Here is a 22,592-nt window from a genome sequence, read left to right on the forward strand (position 1 = left end):
ACAAGACCTAGAATTGCCTTGTGTATCCCACAAAAAAGGTTCACTGTTATAAGCTAACTTTTTTGATGAATTTAAGCAAAATTCCCCAAATTCCAGGGCTTAACTTCCAATATAATATTTCCGTAAATGTACCGGAAAGTTTCCGACCCTTTGCAACCCTAGACAGCTACGAAAAATACAGATGAAAACTCTCTAGGTAGATAGTGTGGTCTACAGCTTATCATGAGACTCTACCTCAGGCGTGCAAAACCTTGATACTTCCTTAGATATCGTGCACCAGCTGTTGTTTACAAATATACATAGTCCGCCCCCCTTGTCTTACCAGATGCCGCTGTTCTATCCTGCCGATATAGCGTATAACCAGCCAGCTGTATGTTGATAATGTCTTCGTTCAGCCACGACTCTTGAGTAATCGCTGTTCTGATGTCCAGAAGTTATTTTCGGTCATAAGAGATGGTAGCAGCAACATTATGTACAGAATAAGTTACAAACACAGTTGGTTAGGAGCACGTAAAACGTCAGCCATCATCTCCGGCACCATTTATGTGTGGGAATACTTGGTAACAGATTTCCTCAATTAAAATCACTCGGATCTGATTTCCTGGTCATTTTACAGTCTTATTTCCAACATGAAAATTATTATAATATATTTTTTATGATTTAAAAAATCTCAAAAATCTTAGGAGGGCCAAATAAAATCACCTGTGTTGTGAGTTTGCCCTGCGGGCCGTCTACTGGGAAGCCCTGCTCTACAGTAACAGAAGCCCTTGTTGGGACCAGGTCACTGTTTACAATCTGAGCGGATATTACGGTGGCCGGAGGGGACTGAGGTTGTGTGCGTGTGCGTGTGCGTGTGCGTGTGTGTGTGTGTGTGTGTGTGTGAGCAGCACAGGGCAGTCAATCAATGTAATTCTGTTAGACTCCTTAATGTAATGTCAGGCTAACATCTCTGAGTGACATCCTGTTAGACTCCTTAATGTAATGTCAGGCTAACATCTCTGAGTGAGATCCTGTTAGACTCCTTAATGTAATGTCAGGCTAACATCTCTGAGTGACATCCTGTTAGACGCTGTAATGTAATGTCAGGCTAACATCTCTGAGTGACATCCTGTTAGATGCTGTAATATAATGTCAGGCTAACATCTCTGAGTGACATCCTGTTAGATGCTGTAATATAATGTCAGGCTAACATCTCTGAGTGACATGCTGTAATGTAATGTCAGTCTAACATCTCTGAGTGACATGCTGTTAGATGCTGTAATGTAATGTCAGGCAAGGAGTCTAACATCTCTGAGTGAGATCCTGTTAGACTCCTTAATGTAATGTCAGGCTAACATCCCTGAGTGACATCCTGTTAGATGCTGTAATGTAATGTCAGGCAAGGAGTCTAACATCTCTGAGTGAGATCCTGTTAGACTCCTTAATGTAATGTCAGGCTAACATCCCTGAGTGACATCCTGTTAGACGCTGTAATGTAATGTCAGGCTAACATCTCTGAGTGACATCCTGTTAGACGCTGTAATGTAATGTCAGGCTAACATCTCTGAGTGACATCCTGTTAGATGCTGTAATATAATGTCAGGCTAACATCTCTGAGTGACATCCTGTTAGACGCTGTAATGTAATGTCAGGCTAACATCTCTGAGTGACATCCTGTTAGACTCCTTAATGTAATGTCAGGCTAACATCTCTGAGTGACATCCTGTTAGACTCCTTAATGTAATGTCAGGCTAACATCTCTGAGTGACATCCTGTTAGACTCCTTAATGTAATGTCAGGCTAACATCTCTGAGTGACATCCTGTTAGACGCTGTAATGTAATGTCAGGCTAACATCTCTGAGTGACATCCTGTTAGACGCTGTAATGTAATGTCAGGCTAACATCTCTGAGTGACATCCTGTTAGACTCCTTAATGTAATGTCAGGCTAACATCTCTGTAATCCTGTTAGACTCCTTAATAATGTCAGGCTAACATCTCTGAGTGACATGTTGTAATGTAATGTCAGGCTAACATCTTTGAGTGACATCCTGTTAGATGCTGTTATGTAATGTCAGGCTAACATCTCTGAGTGACATCCTGTTAGACTCCTTAATATAATGTCAGGCTAACATCTCTGAGTGACATCCTGTTAGACTCCTTAATGTAATGTCAGGCTAACATCTCTGAGTGACATCCTGTTATCAGGCTAACATCTCTGAGTGACATCCTGTTAGACTCCTTAGACATCTCTTAATGTAATGTCAGGCTAACATCTCTGATGACATCCTGTTAGACTGAGTCAGACATCCTGTGACATCCTGTTAGACTGCTGTAATGTAATGTCAGGCTAACTAACATCTCTGTCAGGCTAACATCTCTGAGTGACAGTAACATCTCTGACATCCTGTTAGATGCTGTAATGTAATGTCAGTCTAACATCTCTGTGTGAGATCCTGTTAGACTCCTTAATGTAATGTCAGGCTAACATCTCTGAGTGACATCCTGTTAGTTGCTGTAATGTAATGTCAAGATCCTGTTAGACTCCTTAATGTAATGTAATCCTGTCAGTTAGCTAACATCTCTGAGTGACATCCTGTTAGACGCTGTAATGTAATGTCAGGCTAACATCTCTGAGTGACATCCTGTTAGATAATGTAATGTCAGGCTAACATCTCTGAGCATCCTGTTAGACTCCTTATGTAATGTCAGGCTAACATCTCTGAGTGACATCCTGTTAGACTCCTTAATGTAATGTCAGGCTAACATCTCTGAGTGACATCCTGTTAGACTCCTGTCAGTGACATCCTAACATCTCTGAGTGACATCCTGTTAGACTCCTTAATGTAATGTCAGGCTAACATCTCTGAGTGACATCCTGTTAGATGCTGTAATGTAATGTCAGGCTAACATCTCTGAGTGACATGCTGTTAGACGCTGTAATGTAATGTCAGGCTAACATCTCTGAGTGACATCATGTTAGACTGACATCATCTGAGTGACATAGTAATGTCAGGCTAACATCTCTGCTGTGTAATGTCAGGCTAACATCTCTGAGTGACATGCTGTTAGACGCTGTAATATAATGTCAGGCTAACATCTCTGAGTGACATGTTGTAATGTAATGTCAGGCTAACATCTCTGAGTGACATGCTGTTAGATGCTGTAATGTAATGTCAGGCTAACATCTCTGAGTGACATCCTGTTAGACGCTGTAATGTAATGTCAGGCTAACATCTCTGAGTGACATCCTGTTAGATGCTGTAATGTAATGTCAGGCTAACATCTCTGAGTGACATCCTGTTAGACGCTGTAATGTAATGTCAGGCTAACATCTCTGAGTGACATCCTGTTAGATGCTGTAATGTAATGTCAGGCTAACATCTCTGAGTGACATCCTGTTAGACGCTGTAATGTAATGTCAGGCTAACATCTCTGAGTGACATCCTGTTAGACGCTGTAATGTAATGTCAGGCTAACATCTCTGTGACAGTTAGATGCTAATGTAATGTCAGGCTAACATCTCTGAGTGACATCCTGGCTAACATCTCTGAGTGACTCCTGTTAATGTAATGTCAGGCTAACATCTCTGAGTGACATCCTGTTAGACGCTGTAATTTAATGTCAGGCTAACATCTCTGAGTGACATGCTGTTAGACGCTGTAATGTAATGTCAGGCTAACATCTCTGAGTGACATGCTGTAATGTAATTTCAGGCTAGCATCTCTGAGTGACATCCTGTTAGACTCCTTAATGTAATGTCAGTCTAACATCTCTGAGTGACTACTCCTAAGGACAACTCCCGTAATGACGTCTGTGCTCTGTGTGTGTGGGGAAATATTACGTAAGCAACTGCTCATGTGCTGCTAGGGTGTCCAATATTCATCCGCTTCTTATTGTGAGGTGCATGATCTGCACAGCTCCAGACAGGATCAACAAATGACAATGGATTCGTTATGGGACTTTGACCATCAGACACATGCAGTGTGTGTGTTTGTGAGTTTGTGCGTGTTTACTCACCCCTGGGACCTGTCTGATGAGGCAGCTTGAGCACAGAGTTGTCCCAGTGAGGTGGAGATACTCTTTGCCCCCAGCTTTATTTGTGTGCGTGTGTGTGCCTGTTATGAATGTTAGTGTGTGAGTGCCTGTGTGTGCACACATGTTGGTCTATGTGAGTGTGTTCATACCGTCACACTCCCTCTCATTTTCTCCCCATCTCCCAGTTTAATATTTCCCTACTAAACTTAACAAACCTAGAGACTGTAAAGCTAATCACTTTGGCCCAACACACAGCTATGCTGAACAATCTTATTACAATCACCAAAGTCCATCACTGACCACTATACAGGACACAGGAAGACTCTGGCTTTTTAAATCTATAGTTGTAACTTGACTTGGGACCGTATGTGTGTGCATTCCTAATAATCTATAGTTGTAATTTGACTTGGGACCGTATGTGTGTGCATTCCTAATAATCTATAGTTGTAACTTGACTTGGGACCGTATGTGTGTGCATTCCTAATAATCTATAGTTGTAACTTGACTTGGGACCGTATGTGTGTGCATTCCTAATAATCTATAGTTGTAACTTGGCTTGGGACCGTATGTGTGTTGCATTCCTAATAATCATAAACAACAACATGTGAGGGACATTGAGAAAAGGAGCTTTTAAAGGTCTCTGTAGCCTCACTCTGCTTGATCACAGACACTGTAACCTGTCACATGGTTCTAACCCAAATGTACACCCATTATTACATACTATATTACATTCTGTCAGTAAGACTGATGACCAATGATCATTACACACACATTAGATTGTTATGATGACACATTATTACTATTGACAGTAATTATTGACTGTGTTATTACACATTGTAAAACAGTCTACCCTAAACTATACTGTGCCTATATGTTTAGTGTAGGCAGGCAGAGCTGGAATTTAAATTTACAAGCGCATAACTGGCCCTGAGGGCTTGGCCATGTTAAAAGATATTGATGTTGTGCCCTCTCTCTCCACTCCTACCCCCAACCCCTGATCTATGTTGCTCATTTGTCTAGTTATTGAGCGGCCACCCCAGCACAACCCATCCCAGCTGACAGAGCAGAATGTGATTGGCTGTTGATGTGCTCGTGACCCTATAGAACTTCTCCCCTGACACACAGGGTCAGAGGTCAGAGGCCACATTCCACAGAGATTACAACAGCAGCCACGTAGAATTAGCCTGCCTGTCCTGGCTGCCATGGAAACAAGCAGCGATTGTGGCATTGCAGTGCCTGTACCCAGAAGGAAGGGCTATAGAGGGGAGGAGAGATGAGAGGGGGAGGAGGAGAGGAGAAGAGGAGGTAGGAAGAATGGAGGAGAGTGTTCTTGTAAGTGTGTTCTGTAGTACTGTGTGTGTGCAACCCTTCTGCTAACAGCTGAACACAGCTGTGTCTACTGACGTCAGCCCTGACCTGGCCTATAGCCTAGCTGTGATTGACCTGGCCTATAGCCTAGCTGTAACTGACCTGACCTATAGCCTAGCTGTGACTGACCTGGCCTATAGCCTAGCTGTGATTGACCTGGCCTATAGCCTAGCTGTGATTGACCTGGCCTATAGCCTAGCTGTGATTGACCTGGCCTATAGCCTAGCTGTAACTGACCTGACCTATAGCCTAGCTGTGACTGACCTGGCCTATAGCCTAGCTGTGATTGACCTGGCCTATAGCCTACCTGTGATTGTCCTGGCCTATAGCCTACCTGTGATTGTCCTGGCCTATAGCCTAGCTGTGATTGACCTGACCTATAGCCTCTGTGATTGACCTGGCCTATAGCCTACCTGTGCCTATTGATTGTCCTGGCCTATAGCCTACCTGTGATTGTCCTGGCCTATAGCCTAGCTGTGATTGACCTGGCCTATAGTCTAGCTGTGATTGACCTGGCCTATAGCCTAGTTGTGATTGACCTGGCCTATAGCCTAGCTGTAACTGACCTGACCTATAGCCTAGCTGTAACTGACCTGGCCAATAGCCTATCTGTGACTGACCTGGCCTATCGCCTAGCTGTAACTGACCTGACCTATAGCCTAGCTGTAACTGACCTGGCCAATAGCCTAGCTGTAACTAATCTGGCATATAGTCTAGCTGTGACTGACCTGGCCTATAGCCTATCTGTGACTGACCTGGCCTATAGCCTAGCTGTGACTGACCTGGCCTATAGCCTATCTGTGACTGACCTGGCCTATCGCCTAGCTGTAACTGACCTGGCCTATAGCCTATCTGTGACTGACCTGGCCTATCGCCTAGCTGTAACTGATCTGGCCTATAGTCTAGCTGTGATTGACCTGGCCTATAGCCTAGCTGTGACTGACCTGGACTATAGCCTAGCTGTGACTGACCTGGCCTATAGCCTAGCTGTGACTGACCTGGCCTATAGCCTAGCTGTGACTGACCTGGCCTATAGCCTAGCTGTGACTGACCTGGCCTATAGCCTAGCTGTGACTGACCTGGACTATAGCCTAGCTGTGACTGACCGGGCCTGTAGTCTAGCTGTGATTGACCTGGCCTATAGTCTAGCTGTGATTGACCTGGCTTATAGTCTAGCTGTAACTGACCTGGCCTATAGTCTAGCTGTGATTGACCTGGCCTATAGTCTAGCTGTGACTGACCGGGCCTATAGTCTAGCTGTAACCGACCTGGCCTATAGCCTAGCCGTGACTGACCTGCCCTATAGCCTAGCCGTGACTGACCTGGCCTATAGCCTAGCCGTGACTGACCTGGCCTATAGCCTAGCTGTAACTGACCTGGCCAATCTCATTGGTTAGAGATCTACCGCTCAGATTGTTTTTAAACATTCTTAAAAAACATAAGCCTATGCAACATTAACCAATGAAAAACAGTTCTGTAGCACTGAGGTTTGTGCAGTAGGCTATAGGCCAATACATTATCACTGCATATTGGCTATGCTTGAATTGCCCTGACAATGGTGTTCTTCTCAGACCATTTTGAAATTATATTTTAATAACATGAAGGTATGATCACACATACGATCAGACTTATAATGTGTTGTATTACTTGTGAGGCACAGCTGAGTGAGCATAATAAATAAATATAAATATACTGAACAAAAATATAAATGCAATAAATTCAATGATTTTATTGAGTTACAGATCATATAAGGAAATCAGTCACTTAAAATAAGTTCATTAGGCCCTAATTTCCGGATTTCACATGGTTGGGCAAGGGCGCAGCCATGATTGGGCCTGGGAGAGCACAAGGTGCAACTGTGTAATGATCATGCTGTTTTATCAGCTTCTTGCTAGGCCACACCTGTCAGGTGCATGGATTATGTTGGAAAATTAGAAATGTTCACTAACAGGGATGTAAACCAATTTGTGCACAAAATTTGAGAGAAATACGTTTTTTGTGCCAATGGAACATTTCTAGGATATTTTATTTCAGCTTATGAAACATGGGACCAACACTTTACATGTTTTGTTTATATTTTTGTTGCGTATAATTTATTTACTGGACTGGTGGCCAGCATCTGATGGTCAGTCTGAGGGGAGGGAGTAGCAGTGAAACTGCCTCTTACCCGACTCATAGTCCCTTCGCTCGCCCCTCCATCCGCTGAGAAAAAGGGACAGTCTTCCAGCTGATGGCGAAACTCAAGTCGCACTGCATTATTTCTGCCTCATGCACCAATTCACGTTGTTACTCCAATGACCAGAGAAAGTGACATTTTCCACGATATTAAAAAAGACACAAGCCAATAATAACAACACAAGCTTATGGGAACACTTGGCTGTAGTCATTCATTACAGCTGCAGTACTGGTTGTAGTGTGAGTGGATGTGGATAGAACATACGTTTTATGACTTATAAAACTGTTGAACAAAGTGTTGACAGTGCTGAACAACAACTTAAACATGAACTTACTGATAAAAACAGCAGCTGTTTGCTGTATCCGTTGAGTCTCTTTCTAGTCCGGTTTTAAATGTTTTGAAATCTCACAGTATCAACTTTGCTGTGTTAGGGGCTTATTTTTACAGTCTATGGCTCGAGGAAACCGTGCAGACGCTGTGATATGAGCTATCTGATTGGCCAGCGGGCCTGCCAGGTAGGCGGAGTTCTACCTTCAGACACATGAAATGGTTCAAAATGGGAACAGTTTGCCTTCCCGGCACTAGTGCTGTTGAATCAAGTGCACCTATCGCCAACAGGGCGAAACGATACATTTCGTTTTTTTTCCTTTACTGAAATGTTTGGTGATTGACTAGGAATGCCTTGGAGATCGACCAGTTGATCACCCGGCTGACCAAGCCATGTGAAGTGAGATTTATCTCCAACTGAGGAGCACTAGTCTGGAGAGAGTTCTCATTGACTTTGTGTGTTCTAAACACCTGTTCTGTACTATTCTCCTAGACTAGAGGGCAGTATAATACTATAGGCTACTTTACTTACTGAACAATATATTCTTTGACTTGACTGGGTATCTCAGATGTCAATTACCACTTTTAAAAGAATATAGCCCATGGCTTCTCTGGTTGCATATCAAACAAATGAAGTGTCATGAATATATTTAACCTCTGTACATATAGGGTTAAATGCCAAGGTTGTGTAATGGCTTGCTTGCCTTTGCCCTCTCTGACCCTTCCTGCTCTGATCAGGCTTGGTGTGTTCACACTGGCGGGCTAAGAGCCTTCTTGTGTGCTCGCCTGGCTTCCTTTTGTGAGGAGGGGTTAGGACTGGTTTGTGTGTGTGTGTGTGCCTCTTTAGTATGTGAGTGAATAACTGTGTCTTTAGTGTGTGTGTGTGTGTGTGTGTGTGTGTGTGTGTGTGTGTGTGTGTGTGTGTGTGTGTGTGTGTGTGTGTGTGTGTGTGTGTGTGACAGTGACCTAGATCTTCCACCCTGGATCACAGTGGAGATATGGTGACTTGAGCCCAGTCAGGCGTGGTCTCTCTCTATGCAACAAAGTCTCACCAGATGTCAGTCTCTGTCTCTCTGTCTGCTTGTCTGCCACTGCCTGTCTGCCACTGCCTGCCTGTCTTCCACTGTCTGCCTGCCTGCCTGTCTGCCACTGTCTGTCTGCCTGCCTGTCTGCCACTGTCTGCCTCCCTGTTTGCTACTGTCTGCCTGTCTGTCTGCCTGTCTGTCTGCTACTGTCTGCCTGTCTGTCTGTCTGCCTGTCTACTACCCACCCATACATACTGTACATACATACAGCCCTGTGTGGAAGTATTTGGGCTCAGCTCTAATGCAGTGTACTCCTATGGATTAGTGGTGCTGATGTACAGTATATGGTTCCTAATGGACTCGCTGTCATGTGGATTTGAGACACATTGGTTAACATTAGCAGGGAAGTGTACAAAGGCATCAACTGTGTTTATGATAGTGAGGGCACAGACTGCTCAATACATTGGAATGTAGAAAATATGATGCTATTGTTGCCGTTAGGTTTTTTTGTTCGCTTCAGCACTTGTCTTATAAGGGATGGAAAATGTGGGCACTTGATCTGTTTCTCCATAGCCACTTGTGTTCATTACAGTAGGTCAAAACAAGGTCAGACTTGTGGCGGTCCAGCTGCATAGGCGCTGTGTGGGGATGAGCAATGGATGCCAGGTACGCATCACACATTCTGTCTCAAGTTCTGTGATACACACACACACACACACACACACACACACACACACACACACACACACACACACACACACACACACACACACACACACACACTCTAAATCCCTCTCTACCCCCATTCTTCATTATCTCTGATGTCATTCTGAGCTTTGTAATCACAAGTTAAATCCATGAAACCCAGACAGTCAGTGACTGTGTGTCTCCTCCCAGTTCAAGAGATGCTATCAGTCTGTGTTAGCCACGCCAGGGATGTGTACTGTACACTGCAGTGCTGCTAAGAATAGATTCTCCTCTGAGGCCAAGAGCCCAGAGAGGAGAGGACCCAGAGGCTGTGTGTGTCTGTGTTTGTGTGTGTGTACACAGGAGGAGGCTTCTCTTAATATGACTATGAGATGGAGAGACAGGGATGGGGAGGGAGGGCTGTTTGCATACATTATCTAAACAAGCAGCCCTGGCCAGAGTGGCCTTCAAGAGCCAGAAGTTACCCTCTACTCCAGGCTGGCATCATTATAACCTAGGTGACTTACAGGGAGGGGTTGAACAAGGGAGGATACTCTATTGTCTTGTCTGACTAGCTGGCAGATAGTGAGCTCTATTCTGAACATAACATCATGGTCTCCATAAGGACTGACTAGCTGACAGATAGTGAGCTCTATTCTGAACATAACATCATGGTCTCCATAAGGACTGACTAGCTGGCAGATAGTGAGCTCTATTCTGAACATAACATCATGGTCTCCATAAGGACTGACTAGCTGACAGATAGTGAGCTCTATTCTGAACATAACATCATGGTCTCCATAAGGACTGACTAGCTGGCAGATAGTGAGCTCTATTCTGAACATAACATCATGGTCTCCATAAGGACTGACTAGCTGGCAGATAGTGAGCTCTATTCTGAACATAACATCATGGTCTCCATAAGGACTGACTAGCTGACAGATAGTGAGCTCTATTCTGAACATAACATCATGGTCTCCATAAGGACTGCTGAAGACCGATTTGGTTTCATATTATAGCTTTCATAACACCTGCCTTATGGGCCAGGAGAACACTCAACATAGACTGGAGCCTGCCAAGGTAGTGTTTGTGTGTGTGTGTGTGTGTGTGTGTGTGTGTGTGTGTGTGTGTGTGTGTGTGTGTGTGTGTGTGTGTGTGTGTGTGTGTGTGTGTGTGAGCTAATGTTTTTCCTCTGATTACCATAAAGGGTATCATTGTGCCTTAGTTAATTACTGTATTGGCTGTGGCTATTCTTTGTTTGAGTCAGTGTTTTGGGAGTTTTTAAAGACAAAACCTTAAACAAACAACAGCGTGTGTTTGTGGGCTTATGTAGACTTTGTGTGTGTGTCTCTTTCTGTAGTAATGTGAAAGATGAGTAAAGTGTGTGATGGTAGAGGACTTGGATTAGAGGTGATGTGTAATGGTATACTGATATGGATCCGTGTAATGGTATACTGATATGGATCCGTGTAATGGTATACTGATATGGATCCGTGTAATGGTATACTGATATGGATCCGTGTAATGGTATACTGATATGGATCCGTGTAATGGTATACTGATATGGATCTGTGTAATGGTATACTGATATGGATCCGTGTAATGGTATACTGATATGGATCCGTGTAATGGTATACTGATATGGATCCGTGTAATGGTATACTGATATGGATCCATGTAATGGTATACTGATATGGATCCGTGTAATGGTATACTGATATGGATCCACATAACGGTATGTATTTTTACAATACCGTCTAAAACAACAAGTTCTACAATTTGGACTACTTCACTTTCAGTTTTCATCTAGTTTGGTTGAGTATAAAATTAGAATGGAGAAAGCCCATTAAAACCATGTATAATTTATTTGTTGTCATCCTAGGGTCATGCCCTACTCATAAAACATTAAGAACCTTAAAACCAAAAGCACAGCCATACCGTAAAAAACAAGAAAAATGTTGGGATATTATATTTTGGCCATAATATGGCACAGCCCTCAGTTGTACTCGTCTGTATATGATGGGAGACATGTCGAGGCTGGCCAGGACATGTCTGATGACAGACAACTAGGTTAGTCCCTGGGTGTCTCCCTCAGGGGACGTCAGTCACTGTTAGGAGCCAGGGACGTTTACACATCCTAGAGGACTGTGTTATTATGACCATGTTACACAACTGACCTACAGCGCTGGAAAACTAGTGTGTTTGGCACTGATTTGAGAGGGTTCATTCCTCGATGACTTGTGTTATTCCCTAATACCCTTCCTCGATAGGATAGGCTCTCCTGTCAACAGGCCTGAGCGGCAGATGGTCACAGTGTTACAGAAGCACTCTTCTCTTCCCATCCTGGTTCATACACACCAATCAACCTGGAAGACTAGGGATTAGGGAGGAAATCATAGTGTGTGTGTGTGTGCGCGAGTGTGCGTGCGTGCGTGCTACCAGAGCATGGGTCAATTCATTTTACATTCCTGTCAACTGAATTGGAATTCGTCGTGAGGGGGACCGACGGATTCATTCTCTGAATTGATAGGAATTTTAATCAAATGTAATTCAGATTTTGTTTTTGAAATGAAAATGTGTGTTGTGAAATATAGGGCATATTGTGTTGAATACCATGCAGTTGAGTGTCGAGGGGGTTGGACATTCCACCTCTGTGCGTGTCATAGGCAGCATGTTATTCCTGTTATTCCCAGCTGACAAACTCATACCTTCATTTCCTCTTGGATCCTACTGTTTGCCATGCGTACAGCAGGATGGGAGCGCCGTCACACACATCATCCAGTGGACACACTTCCCGGACCGCTCTCTCACTCACCATCAGTGTTCCCTGAAACAACTTCTATTTGCTGTTACAATGCTCATGTCATGAAATCAGATAGGTCTATCTGTACTATACGGTACCAGTGATCTATAAGGTTATTATGCATTAATACACACCCATACACACACACATCAAAATGAGAAGTTCATTCAGTGGCACTAACATATCTAGATGAAGCATGGATTGTAGACTATTCCATGTCACTGGTGCACAAGACGAGAAGGCTTGTCCTAATACTGTAGATGTCCTGGGATTTTACGTAGCATGCAACCACACACACAAACTCAGTTACATCACTGTATTTCTATTCTCCATGTTCTAAATTCAGCCTTGAGCAGCAGTTCCCACCCTTCATCCAACCACACCTCCCTGGCCAGCTTCTAGAAGCACTCTCCCTCAGCACTGCAGGCAACGCCTGTCCAGTATACAGTACAACACTGATCTGCCCAGATTCCCCTCAGCTCACTCCCCACACCGCCTAGCCTTGTGTCATACTATTACTAAGCTTTTGTGGCGCACATGATTGGGATTAGTTTCCTCTCTTCCTCTGGAGAGTGACGGCAGTTTGTTATGATTGGTGAAGAATCAGCTCTTTGTCTTTGTGCTGCTGCTGCAGTCACACAACATACAGGCTGGTTTATATTTAGTGTTCTTACTCCCCCAAGTGGCTATGTGAGGGCATTGAATACATTTACAAGGCCTTCCTTGAATAGGAAGTGTTGCCCTCTAGTGGTGTTTAGGGATATGACATTGAGAATAGTACTATAATGAGGAGTTTGGATATTATATTAAGTGGCCAGAGGGCTTGTTTTGTTAAGAGGGTGTGAGTAGATAATAGACTGGAGCCTGCCAAGGTATGGTATTCTGTGCCTCTTCCCTTAGTGACACTGTACCACTATGTGTTTACTTGTTGACTATTTAATACAGTTCCCCTCATCGAAAGAGAGACAATGTGTGAGGATTCAAACCTAATGTTGTACCCAGTGTGCTCTACAGCATGCTTCTTCCCTGGTGTGAGAGTGAGGGAGGCACCAAGCCCCGTATCATTTCCTGTGCCCCGTGTCATAGCGCTTCTGGTTTTCTCCTCTGTTTCTCCTCTTCCGCATTTCATTCTGCAACTCCCAGCCTCAGACAGACCTGCAGACCACAGGAGAAAAGACTACGCTTCCCTCATAATCAAAACACACATGTACCTTCAGGTATGTAGGACACACACTCAGAGTAGACTGTCTTTGTTGTTGTTTAACAAAACACTTTATTACAGTACATTTACCAGAGATACATCACTCCTCAAATAAGTCACGACAGAGGTTTACACACACACACACACACACACACACACACACACACACACACACACACACACACACACATATACTGACTGGGGTCCTCACGGAGCAATTGAGGAGACAGCAATTGTCGTGAGAGAGAGGGCTGCTAGTTGGCCTGAATTCTTGAGGGTTGGGTGGGGGGCTAGCCAGGGAACCAGGGGAGGTATTGGTGGCAGCGGTGTTGGTTCTGGGGAGCTATTTTTAACCGCCTGGACCCTAGTATCGTGACAGCTGTCCCTGCCTTGTCTCTCTGAGAATAGTCAGCCTATCAGGGGGCTCCTCTCCCGAGCCTGTGCCCTGTGTGACGTGAGTCTGCCGGCTATCTCAGCCTTTTCACACACTCTCAACTAACTCTGTGTTGAACCCCCGTTACCGCTCAATGTTTTAAGGGCTTATTTCGGTCAGGGAAGGATTGGATCTACCAAACCTAACTCTACACTATTCACCTACACAGAAGACAGCAGGTAAAGGAGGAGCCGTGGTTCCAGGATTGTTGGGGGAAAGCAATAGGTCTTCTGTGGAGGAATCTGTAGGCTGAGTGTGCCGTCTCTACCATGGGTAACACTATTTTTAGGGCTGAAAGTGTTGGGGGCTAGCCATCGCTCTCTGCAACTGAGCTCAGCTAAGGGGAGCCATTTTGGCTCTGGAGATGCTAGGCACTCTACCTTGGTGTAGTGCTAGCCAATGTAACTTGGTTCATTTGGTTTGATCTGTGTGTGTGTGTGTGTGTGTGTGTTGTGTGTGTGTGTGTGTGTGTGTGTGTGTGTGTGTGTGCTTTAGCATGTGTGCCAGTAGAATTCTGTAATAGTAGAAGTGAAAGGAGTGTGATTGCCAGGAAGGCTGTGATGGTAGCTATTTGGAATTGGCTTTCATAGGCAGATTGAAAAGAAGTTGAATGGAGCCTTTGTGTCTTTTGAGTCTTGCCCCTGTTGGAAAAGCCACGTTAACTGTTCAGTGTGTGTTGGTACTTGGTATAGTGAGCTATGCTATTAGCAATGCTGACCCATTATATTTTGTGGAAATTCTACTGTTCTGACCAACTGTTGAGAGAGAACCTATTGAAGAACAACGTTTACCAAGTTTGCATCTGTGGAAAATGGGTCTGCTATCCTGCGATTTCCTGTGTAGGGTGCCATCTGTGGGTTGACTTCCCTTTTCTGTTGTTGGGGGACCAGCCTGACCCTAGTCTACAGTACAAAGTGGATCTGAGATGCAGAAAGAGTGTGTGCTGTTTCCTCTGTCAACACCAACTGGCTGCCCTAACTCTAACTCTCTCTCAGTGGACCAGTGATTACTCAAGTTCAGTGTTGTTTTGTCACTGTTGGTTGAGTTGTAGATCCCTGAGATGACTGTCCCTCTTCCTTGTCATATGAAATCAAACCACGTTTCCAATAAGCTTTGTTATCAGGCTATGTACATTTCTGCTTTTATTGTCCGAGTCAGTCAAAGGCAGTTGTCATGTTTCACAGTGACTAATAGACATTAAAGTCTGTCCCTCAGCTTTTATTGTCATTATCTCTGGGCATAGCCCTATCTCTTTACTGCACTGATTCAGTATTGTCAATACGGCTTTGTTCTGTTATTGTTAGCTAAGTCCACTGGTGTTCTCCCAAAGCAGTGGCTGAGTCACATTTGCCTGAGAGTGTCAGTTACCATGCTATATCCAGGTTAGATGGCTCACTGTGCATGTTTGTGATGGTGTTTTTGTACATGTTTTACTGTGTGTCTCTGTGTAAACAGTGTTTATATATGTATGCGTGTACAGTTGTGTGTGTGTGTGTGTGTGTTGAGAGGGAACTAGAGAGTCAACCTGGCTGTACAACCTGAAGTTGGCTTCTGAGGCGTTATGCCCACGTGGCTCCTCCTAAAAAAAAGCCCTGTCCTGTCTCCCTGGCCCCTGCCTGGCCGAGCCTGTCCAGTGTCCACAGCAGACCTCAGCAACCCCCCCTATTATAGACACATTAGAGCTTGTTGTGGGAGAGCCGGAGCCAGGGCTACAGACTGACTGACTCCCACTAAAGCTCTCTGTTCTGGGGGGAGGATTAGGACCAGGGCTGCTCCTCATACACAGACATACAGTAGAGCATGGGGCCTGGGCATGGGGCCTGGGCATGGGGCTGGGCATGGGGCCTGGGCAGGGGGCCTGGGCATGGGGCTGGGCAGGGGGCATGGGGCCTGGGCAGGGGGCATGGGGCTGGGCAGGGGGCATGGGGCCTGGGCATGGGGCTGGGCAGGGGGCCTGGGCATGGGGCTGGGCAGGGGGCATGGGGCCTGGGCATGGGGCTGGGCAGGGGGCCAGGGCAACGGGCAGGAGGCCTTGGGACAGGAGGCCTGGGCATGGTGCAGGAGGCCTTGGGACAGGAGGCCTGGGCATGGTGCAGGAGGCCTTGGGACAGGAGGCCTGGGCATGGTGCAGGAGGCCTTGGGACAGGAGGCCTGGGCATGGGGAAGGGGGTCTGGGGGAACAGGGCCTGTCTTGGTTGGCACCATGTTTGAGCAACAGCCAGATGTGATTATGAGTAAAGGCCCCCACTTAACCCACAGATTCAATACTCTCAGCAGGGACAGGGAGGTGCTGTAACTCGCCTCACTGCAGCTTCTCAACAGTCTGGTATTTGGCATTGAATGTTTTCTTTATAGAAATATCCCTGAGGTCATGTCTATGTATTGGTGTTCTGTTTGTTTTTTACTGTGATGACATCAACATTTCCTAGATACTTTTTGTGTGCCACAAATCACACAAATCATATGTTCATGCATGTAGCTATGTATGTTTATGTATATTTAGGAGAGCCCTTATCCCTCTGTTGTGTCTCTTGCTTTTCTTTGTACCCTAGACTTGATCAGTTCACTTCCTGCAACACGTGGTCTTTCACTATCCCACGGGTTACGGCCCCTAGAGTGAAAAAACTGTGATTTTGGCCTCAATTGTGAAGATCCATCCATCTGGTCAGCACTTCTCTCCATTCCTGCCCTCCCCCTCTTCCCCCCTCATCCTGCACAGCTCATGACATCAGTGCAGCCAACATGGCATTCTCATCGCGCTTTTCCTTCTGGGAGCAAAAGGGAAGTCCTGTTCAGTTTTCCTCACAGCACGTTGGGGTGGGTTACGTTGATGTGGGGACATGGGGTGGGTTACTTTGGTGTGGGGACATGGGGTGGGTTACGTTGGTGTGGGGACATGGGGTGGGTTACGTTGGTGTGGGGACATGGGGTGGGTTACGTTGGTGTCTGTAGAAATGTGTGCCCTGCATGTATCACACCTGCACTAAGAGTCCATTTTGTGGCTTGAGAGTGTCACGTCGTTGAACACTTGTGGTCTGACAGCCATGCCTCTGCTGTGGTTTTCTGACTGTGTGCTAAAAGTAACCGTTGTCATTGGATGCATGATCCAATGTCAGTGTTTGACTCACCGTGAAAAAACCTTGACTGGAGTCATTTGCTTTGACAAAATAACGAGGTCCGTGATATTGCTTCAAATACTTTATTCTGGGGGAGCTCTGACTGCCATGCTGGCTGTAGATTTGGTTTTGTTTGACTGCCATTTTGTTTGACCATCACAACACATCCTGTAGCTCCACAGTAAACGGATGCCTCCCCGAAACGTTACCCAAAATAAAAGATCATAGTGATAAATACATCAAAATAAACCCAAAGCCTTTTTAAGCAGGCCTTGTAGTTCTCAGGTATCACTATTACATCAAAATGGGCCATATTAATGTTCCTTTGTGGCTACAGATTAGTGTCTGTGAATAATATTAGCCTTAACGTTTAAATAGACACTGTGTGGTGTGTGGTATGGTAAGTTAGCGCTTCCACATAGTATACATCCAGGTTTGCAGCATGGTGTATGTTTTGCATGTTGTGCAGTGAGGGAGTGTTTCCTGCAAGTACCCCTGGCGAGTGACCACTTCTAAGTGTCCTAGGTTTTGACCTCAGTCCCTTGTCTTACCGAACTCTTTAGGTCAAAGAAGAGGTCAGACCACCAGGCTCCAAGACCTCAAACCAGGGTGTAAGTTGACTGGTATCGTTCTCATGTTGTGAAGCTTTAGAGCAGGGCTATTCAATTCCAGTCCTGGAGGGCCAAAACACTTCTGGTTTGCATCCTCTTTTTCTAATCAGGTACTGATTTAGTGCAATTACCTACCAGGTAGAAACAAAAAGCAGAAGTGTTTCGGCCCTCCAGGACCGGAATTAAATAGCCCTGCTGTAGGCTTAAAAGGATACTTCGGGATTTTGGCAGTGTGAAGGAAGATGCTATCTAGCGTTAGCGCAATGACTGGAAAACTACCTCTGACATCCTTCATACTGGACTTAGAGACATACAAATGGTACCCACAAGTTCATCTGACTTTGGGAAAGTAGATAATGCTAAAATTCTGAAGTATCCCATTAAGCAGGAATGTTGAGTGTGTGACTAAGGGGATCACAGGTTTCTGGGGATTGGAGTCCATTATGGTAACCTCACAGAGGAGGAGAGGAAGCTTCAGACTATTGAGATGTACCTGTCACGCCACTGGTCTCTTACCTGGAGGTTTGCCAGCAGTACTGTGCTTCAACCAACTGAGCCATTGGAACCACACACACCCTGGTAGCTCCTGACACCAGACAAGTGTCTTTCTCGCCACAATAGGAGACAGTTACTCATTAACAAGCCGATGTGAAAACAGGCACAACGTGGAAGAGCGTTGTTATTTTTCTGTTCTGGATGTAATGTCACAGACTGTTGCACTTTTTAATTGCACAACAAACACCTGGTGTTCCACGCTGTGTTTGGCTTCTATCATTGCTTTGTAAATAGTATGATTCCTTTATTTTCAAATGACAGTTTCTTGCCTCGCTGTGGGAATTGCAGCCATATCCCAACATAGCCTAAAGATGAACAAACAGGCAGTTTATAATATGCAACATCCGCACAAATATAAAAGATATTCAGCAACTCTTGGGGGACGATACTTTATTATTAAAACCAACGTGTTTATTTATTTATGTATTTTTTGAACCTTTATTTAACTAGGCAAGTCAGTCTGACTCCCTGATGAAGGCTATTGGTTTTGATAATAAACAAGTATGTTTCTTGTCAACTTATATTGCCCTTCAAGAGTTTCAGAATATCTTCCAAATATCCAGTTTTCTCTAATGCAGCTTGGTTGCAAAGCGAACCACAGTTGACCTTTTCCCTCTCCCAGTCAGAGAGCTCACACACTGTGCCCTCGGTACTGTAGGGAGACTGATGTTCAGAGCCAGGCAGTGTTCCCTCGCCGGGTACTGTAGGGAGACTGATGTGCTGAGCCAGGCAGTGTTCCCTTGCCAGGTACTGTATGGAGACTGATGTGCTGAGCCAGGCAGTATTCCCTCGCCAGGTACTGTAGGGAGACTGATGTGCTGAGCCAGGCGATGTTCCCTCGCCGGGTACTGTAGGGAGACTGATGTGCTGAGCCAGGCGATGTTCCCTCGCCGGGTACTGTAGGGAGACTGATGTGCTGAGCCAGGCGATGTTCCCTCGCCGGGTGCTGTAGGGAGACTGATGTGCTGAGCCAGGCGATGTTCCCTCGCCGGGTACTGTAGTGAGACTGATGTGCTGAGCCAGGCGATGTTCCCTCGCCGGGTACTGTAGTGAGACTGATGTGCTGAGCCAGGCGATGTTCCCTCGCCGGGTGCTGTAGGGAGACTGATGTGCTGAGCCAGGCGATGTTCCCTCGCCGGGTACTGTAGTGAGACTGATGTGCTGAGCCAGGCGATGTTCCCTCGCCGGGTACTGTAGTGAGACTGATGTGCTGAGCCAGGCAGTGTTCCCTCGCCGGGTACTGTAGTGAGACTGATGTGCTGAGCCAGGCGATGTTCCCTCGCCGGGTACTGTAGTGAGACTGATGTGCTGAGCCAGGCGATGTTCCCTCGCCGGGTACTGTAGTGAGACTGATGTGCTGAGCCAGGCGATGTTCCCTCGCCGGGTACTGTAGTGAGACTGATGTGCTGAGCCAGGCGATGTTCCCTCGCCGGGTACTGTAGTGAGACTGATGTGCTGAGCCAGGCAGTATTCCCTCGCCAGGTACTGTAGGGAGACTGATGTGCTGAGCCAGGCAGTGTTCCCTCGCCGGGTATTGTAGTGAGACTGATGTGCTGAGCCAGGCAGTGTTCCCTCGCCGGGTATTGTAGTGAGACTGATGTGCTGAGCCAGGCGATGATGTTCCCTCGCCGGGTACTGTAGTGAGACTGATGTGCTGAGCCAGGCAGTGTTCAGCGCAGGGCGAAAGAGGACGGTGTGTCTTTAACACTTACTCTGCAGCGATGTAGACAGGGAGAGTGACAGAAGAACAGCAGAGAACCAGCAGGAAACCAGGCCTTGATCCCCAGCCTGCCGGCATCCCACAGGCTGCGTCCCCAGCACTCAGCCGCCCTTGTTGGAGGGATCCACGGCTAAGCCCCCCTGGGAGCCATGGAGCCATGTCAGGTACTGTAGCGACTGGAGCATAGGAGGAGGGGAAGATGAGACACTAAGCAGGTTATTATTGCATTCAAGTGTTACTTTCCTTCAGAAGTGTTGGTTAGCCTCTTAGGTGGAGGTAGGCTCTGTCTGTGGAGGGCAGTGTAATGTGCTGGGATATAACAAGGTCTGTAGGAAGGCAGGGATATTCAAGTGTAAAATACTAGGGGAGAGATAGGAATGTGTGTCATTGGCACAATGCTCAGTTAGTGTGGGGAGTGAGGTTATGAACGACAGTGTGTTTGGCACGATGCTCAGTTAGTGTGGGGAGTGAGGTTAGGATGGACAGTGTGTTTGGCACGATGCTCAGTTAGTGTGGGGAGTGAGGTTAGGAAGGACAGTGTTAGCGTGTGATATGCAGCTGGGAGAAAGATTCTGCACAGGTGTGTGTGTTTGAGGGATATAGCAGCTGCAACTGAGCGAAGGTGTGTGTGTCATTAGCTCTTTCATTAGAAGCGCGGTGCTCCAGTGCAGAGAGGGGTCCAAGTCATCACCCATAGACACCTCTGCTATCTCAGTCTGAAACCTCCACGCACCACCTCTCATATCAACTCATCCTGTTCTATTTCAGGACCTGGGCAGGCATGTGGCAGTTGGGTGAGCATAACAGCATGCCTGTCCAGGAGAGCAAACAAGCACAGTAGACACAATCCTGCTAATGCTTAGGACCTGTGATCTCTTTGGTCAACCATACATACACTATCAGACGATCCAGACAAACACAGGGCTGCTCAGATAAGGGTTTTGGTTGAGTAACAAAATTGGAGTTTGCATAGGCTTTAAGCTGAACTGCGTGAGTTTACTTTAAGTCTGTTCTGGTTTCTCCTCATGTGTCTTGCTGCTCTGCTCTCTCCCTCCCTGTTGTGTGAGTAGTCAGACAGCGACAGTGGCAGTATGAGTATCCGCTCCCAGTCCGTGCCTAGTCTGGAGCCTGGCAGGGGCCTACTCTGCAGTATAAGCCCTGAGCCGGCCAAGACACTGCCCGGGGTCAGGGTCAGGAGTCCCTCACCACCCAGGGTACGCAGGGATGTAAAGGTCCCTGAACGCTTCAAAAGTCCAGTGCCTCCGATCCAGATGCCAGCACAACGCTTCAGGAGCCCTGACCCACTCAGAGCTTCCATGATTAGCCCTGAGCCTGTGCTGAACGGGAACAGCAAGCCCAACGGTTCTGTTAATGGAAGTGCCGTCAATGGAAGCTCTGCCAACGGCAGTGCCAACCAGCCAGACCTGGACAACGATGATCAGAGCCTTACCCGCAAGAAGGTAGTGAAGGTGGTACGTCGAGTGGTGAGGAAGGTACTACCTGCAGAAGAGGAGTATGCTCCAGCTCCTGAGCCTACCAAACCTGCCCCTGAACCTCCTAAATTGGTGCTATCGCAAGTGCTAAGATCTGTGCCCAAGGTCCCAAAGGTTCCACTGTTCTCTTTCAAGCACGACACCATCAAGACAGAGGAGAAGGACAATATATCAGCTGGGCTGGCCAGCCTCATGGTCCGCGGGAGGACCAGGGACCGCCCTCGCACACGCAAAGATGGGCCACCTGAAAAAAAACAGGAGGAAGCGGTGAAAAGAGAGGAAAAAGAAAGTCCAAAGTTGGTTGATATTAAATCTAGCCCTAAAGTCGTCCCAGTTTCAAAACCGGAAGATAAGACTCCCGTGTTGGCGGCACCTGCCAAAGTTCCTCCTACTGCTTCTACTTTGACCTTGGTTCCCTCCAAGTCTGAACCCGCAGGCTTCATCCCTGCCTCAAAGCCTTCCTCACTCTCCCCTCCCGCAGGTTTCATTCCACCACCAAAATCAGCCTCCCTTAGCCCACCTGATGGGTTTGTACCAGCACCAAAATCAGCCCCCCTTTGCCCACCAAATGGGTTTGTACCAGCACCAAAATCTACCCCTCTTTCCCCTCCAGCAGGGTTTTCACCAGCACCAAAATACACTGCTGTTACTCCTTCAGTTATCACTGTAGCTCCCAAATCCTCTCCAGCCATTCACCCGCCATGTTTCATCCCACCACTAAAATCGACCCATATGTCCTCACCTGCCGGGTTCATACCAGTCCCAAAATATATACCCCTTTCCCCATCTGCTGGTTTTGTCCCCTCTTATAAATCCTCCCCTGTCACTCCCCCTTCAGCATCCGTTCCCACCTCCAAGTCCTCCTCCAGTACTTCCGCTGCAGGGTTCGTCCCAGACCCCAAGGCCTCGCATCTCTACCCTAACCCTCCCAAGTCCTCGGCTCTCTCCCCTCCTCCTGCAGTCATCACTCCCAAGGCGAGTACCCTCTCTCCACCACCGGAGTTCATCCCGCCCCCCAGACAGCCAACCGTGAAGAAGCCTGAGGTAAGGCCTACTGTCCA

General features: G+C 46.5%; 1 protein-coding gene across 15 annotated transcripts in view; it reads left to right on the forward strand.

Annotated features, from left to right (window-relative positions):
* The window catches only part of LOC115116778 (unconventional myosin-XVIIIa-like), a 168,670-nt gene that overhangs the window by 57,611 nt on the left and 88,467 nt on the right, over positions 1-22,592 (forward strand). For 3 of the 15 annotated variants that reach the window (XM_065024368.1, XM_065024366.1, XM_065024367.1), the window contains exons 1-2: positions 17,673-17,763; positions 21,109-22,575. The exons of 6 other annotated variants lie outside the window; for them this stretch is intronic. In XM_065024368.1, coding sequence (XP_064880440.1) covers positions 21,130-22,575 — 1,446 coding nt within the window. In that variant the 5' untranslated portion in view covers positions 17,673-17,763; positions 21,109-21,129. Of the gene's footprint in view, positions 1-13,530; positions 13,620-17,671; positions 17,764-21,108; positions 22,576-22,592 lie in introns of those variants that run through there. 6 more of the 15 variants (XM_065024364.1, XM_065024365.1, XM_065024376.1 and 3 more) reach the window with 4 other exon arrangements.

The sequence above is a fragment of the Oncorhynchus nerka genome, linkage group LG11, assembly GCF_034236695.1.
Source record: "Oncorhynchus nerka isolate Pitt River linkage group LG11, Oner_Uvic_2.0, whole genome shotgun sequence".
Lineage (NCBI taxonomy): Eukaryota > Metazoa > Chordata > Actinopteri > Salmoniformes > Salmonidae > Oncorhynchus > Oncorhynchus nerka.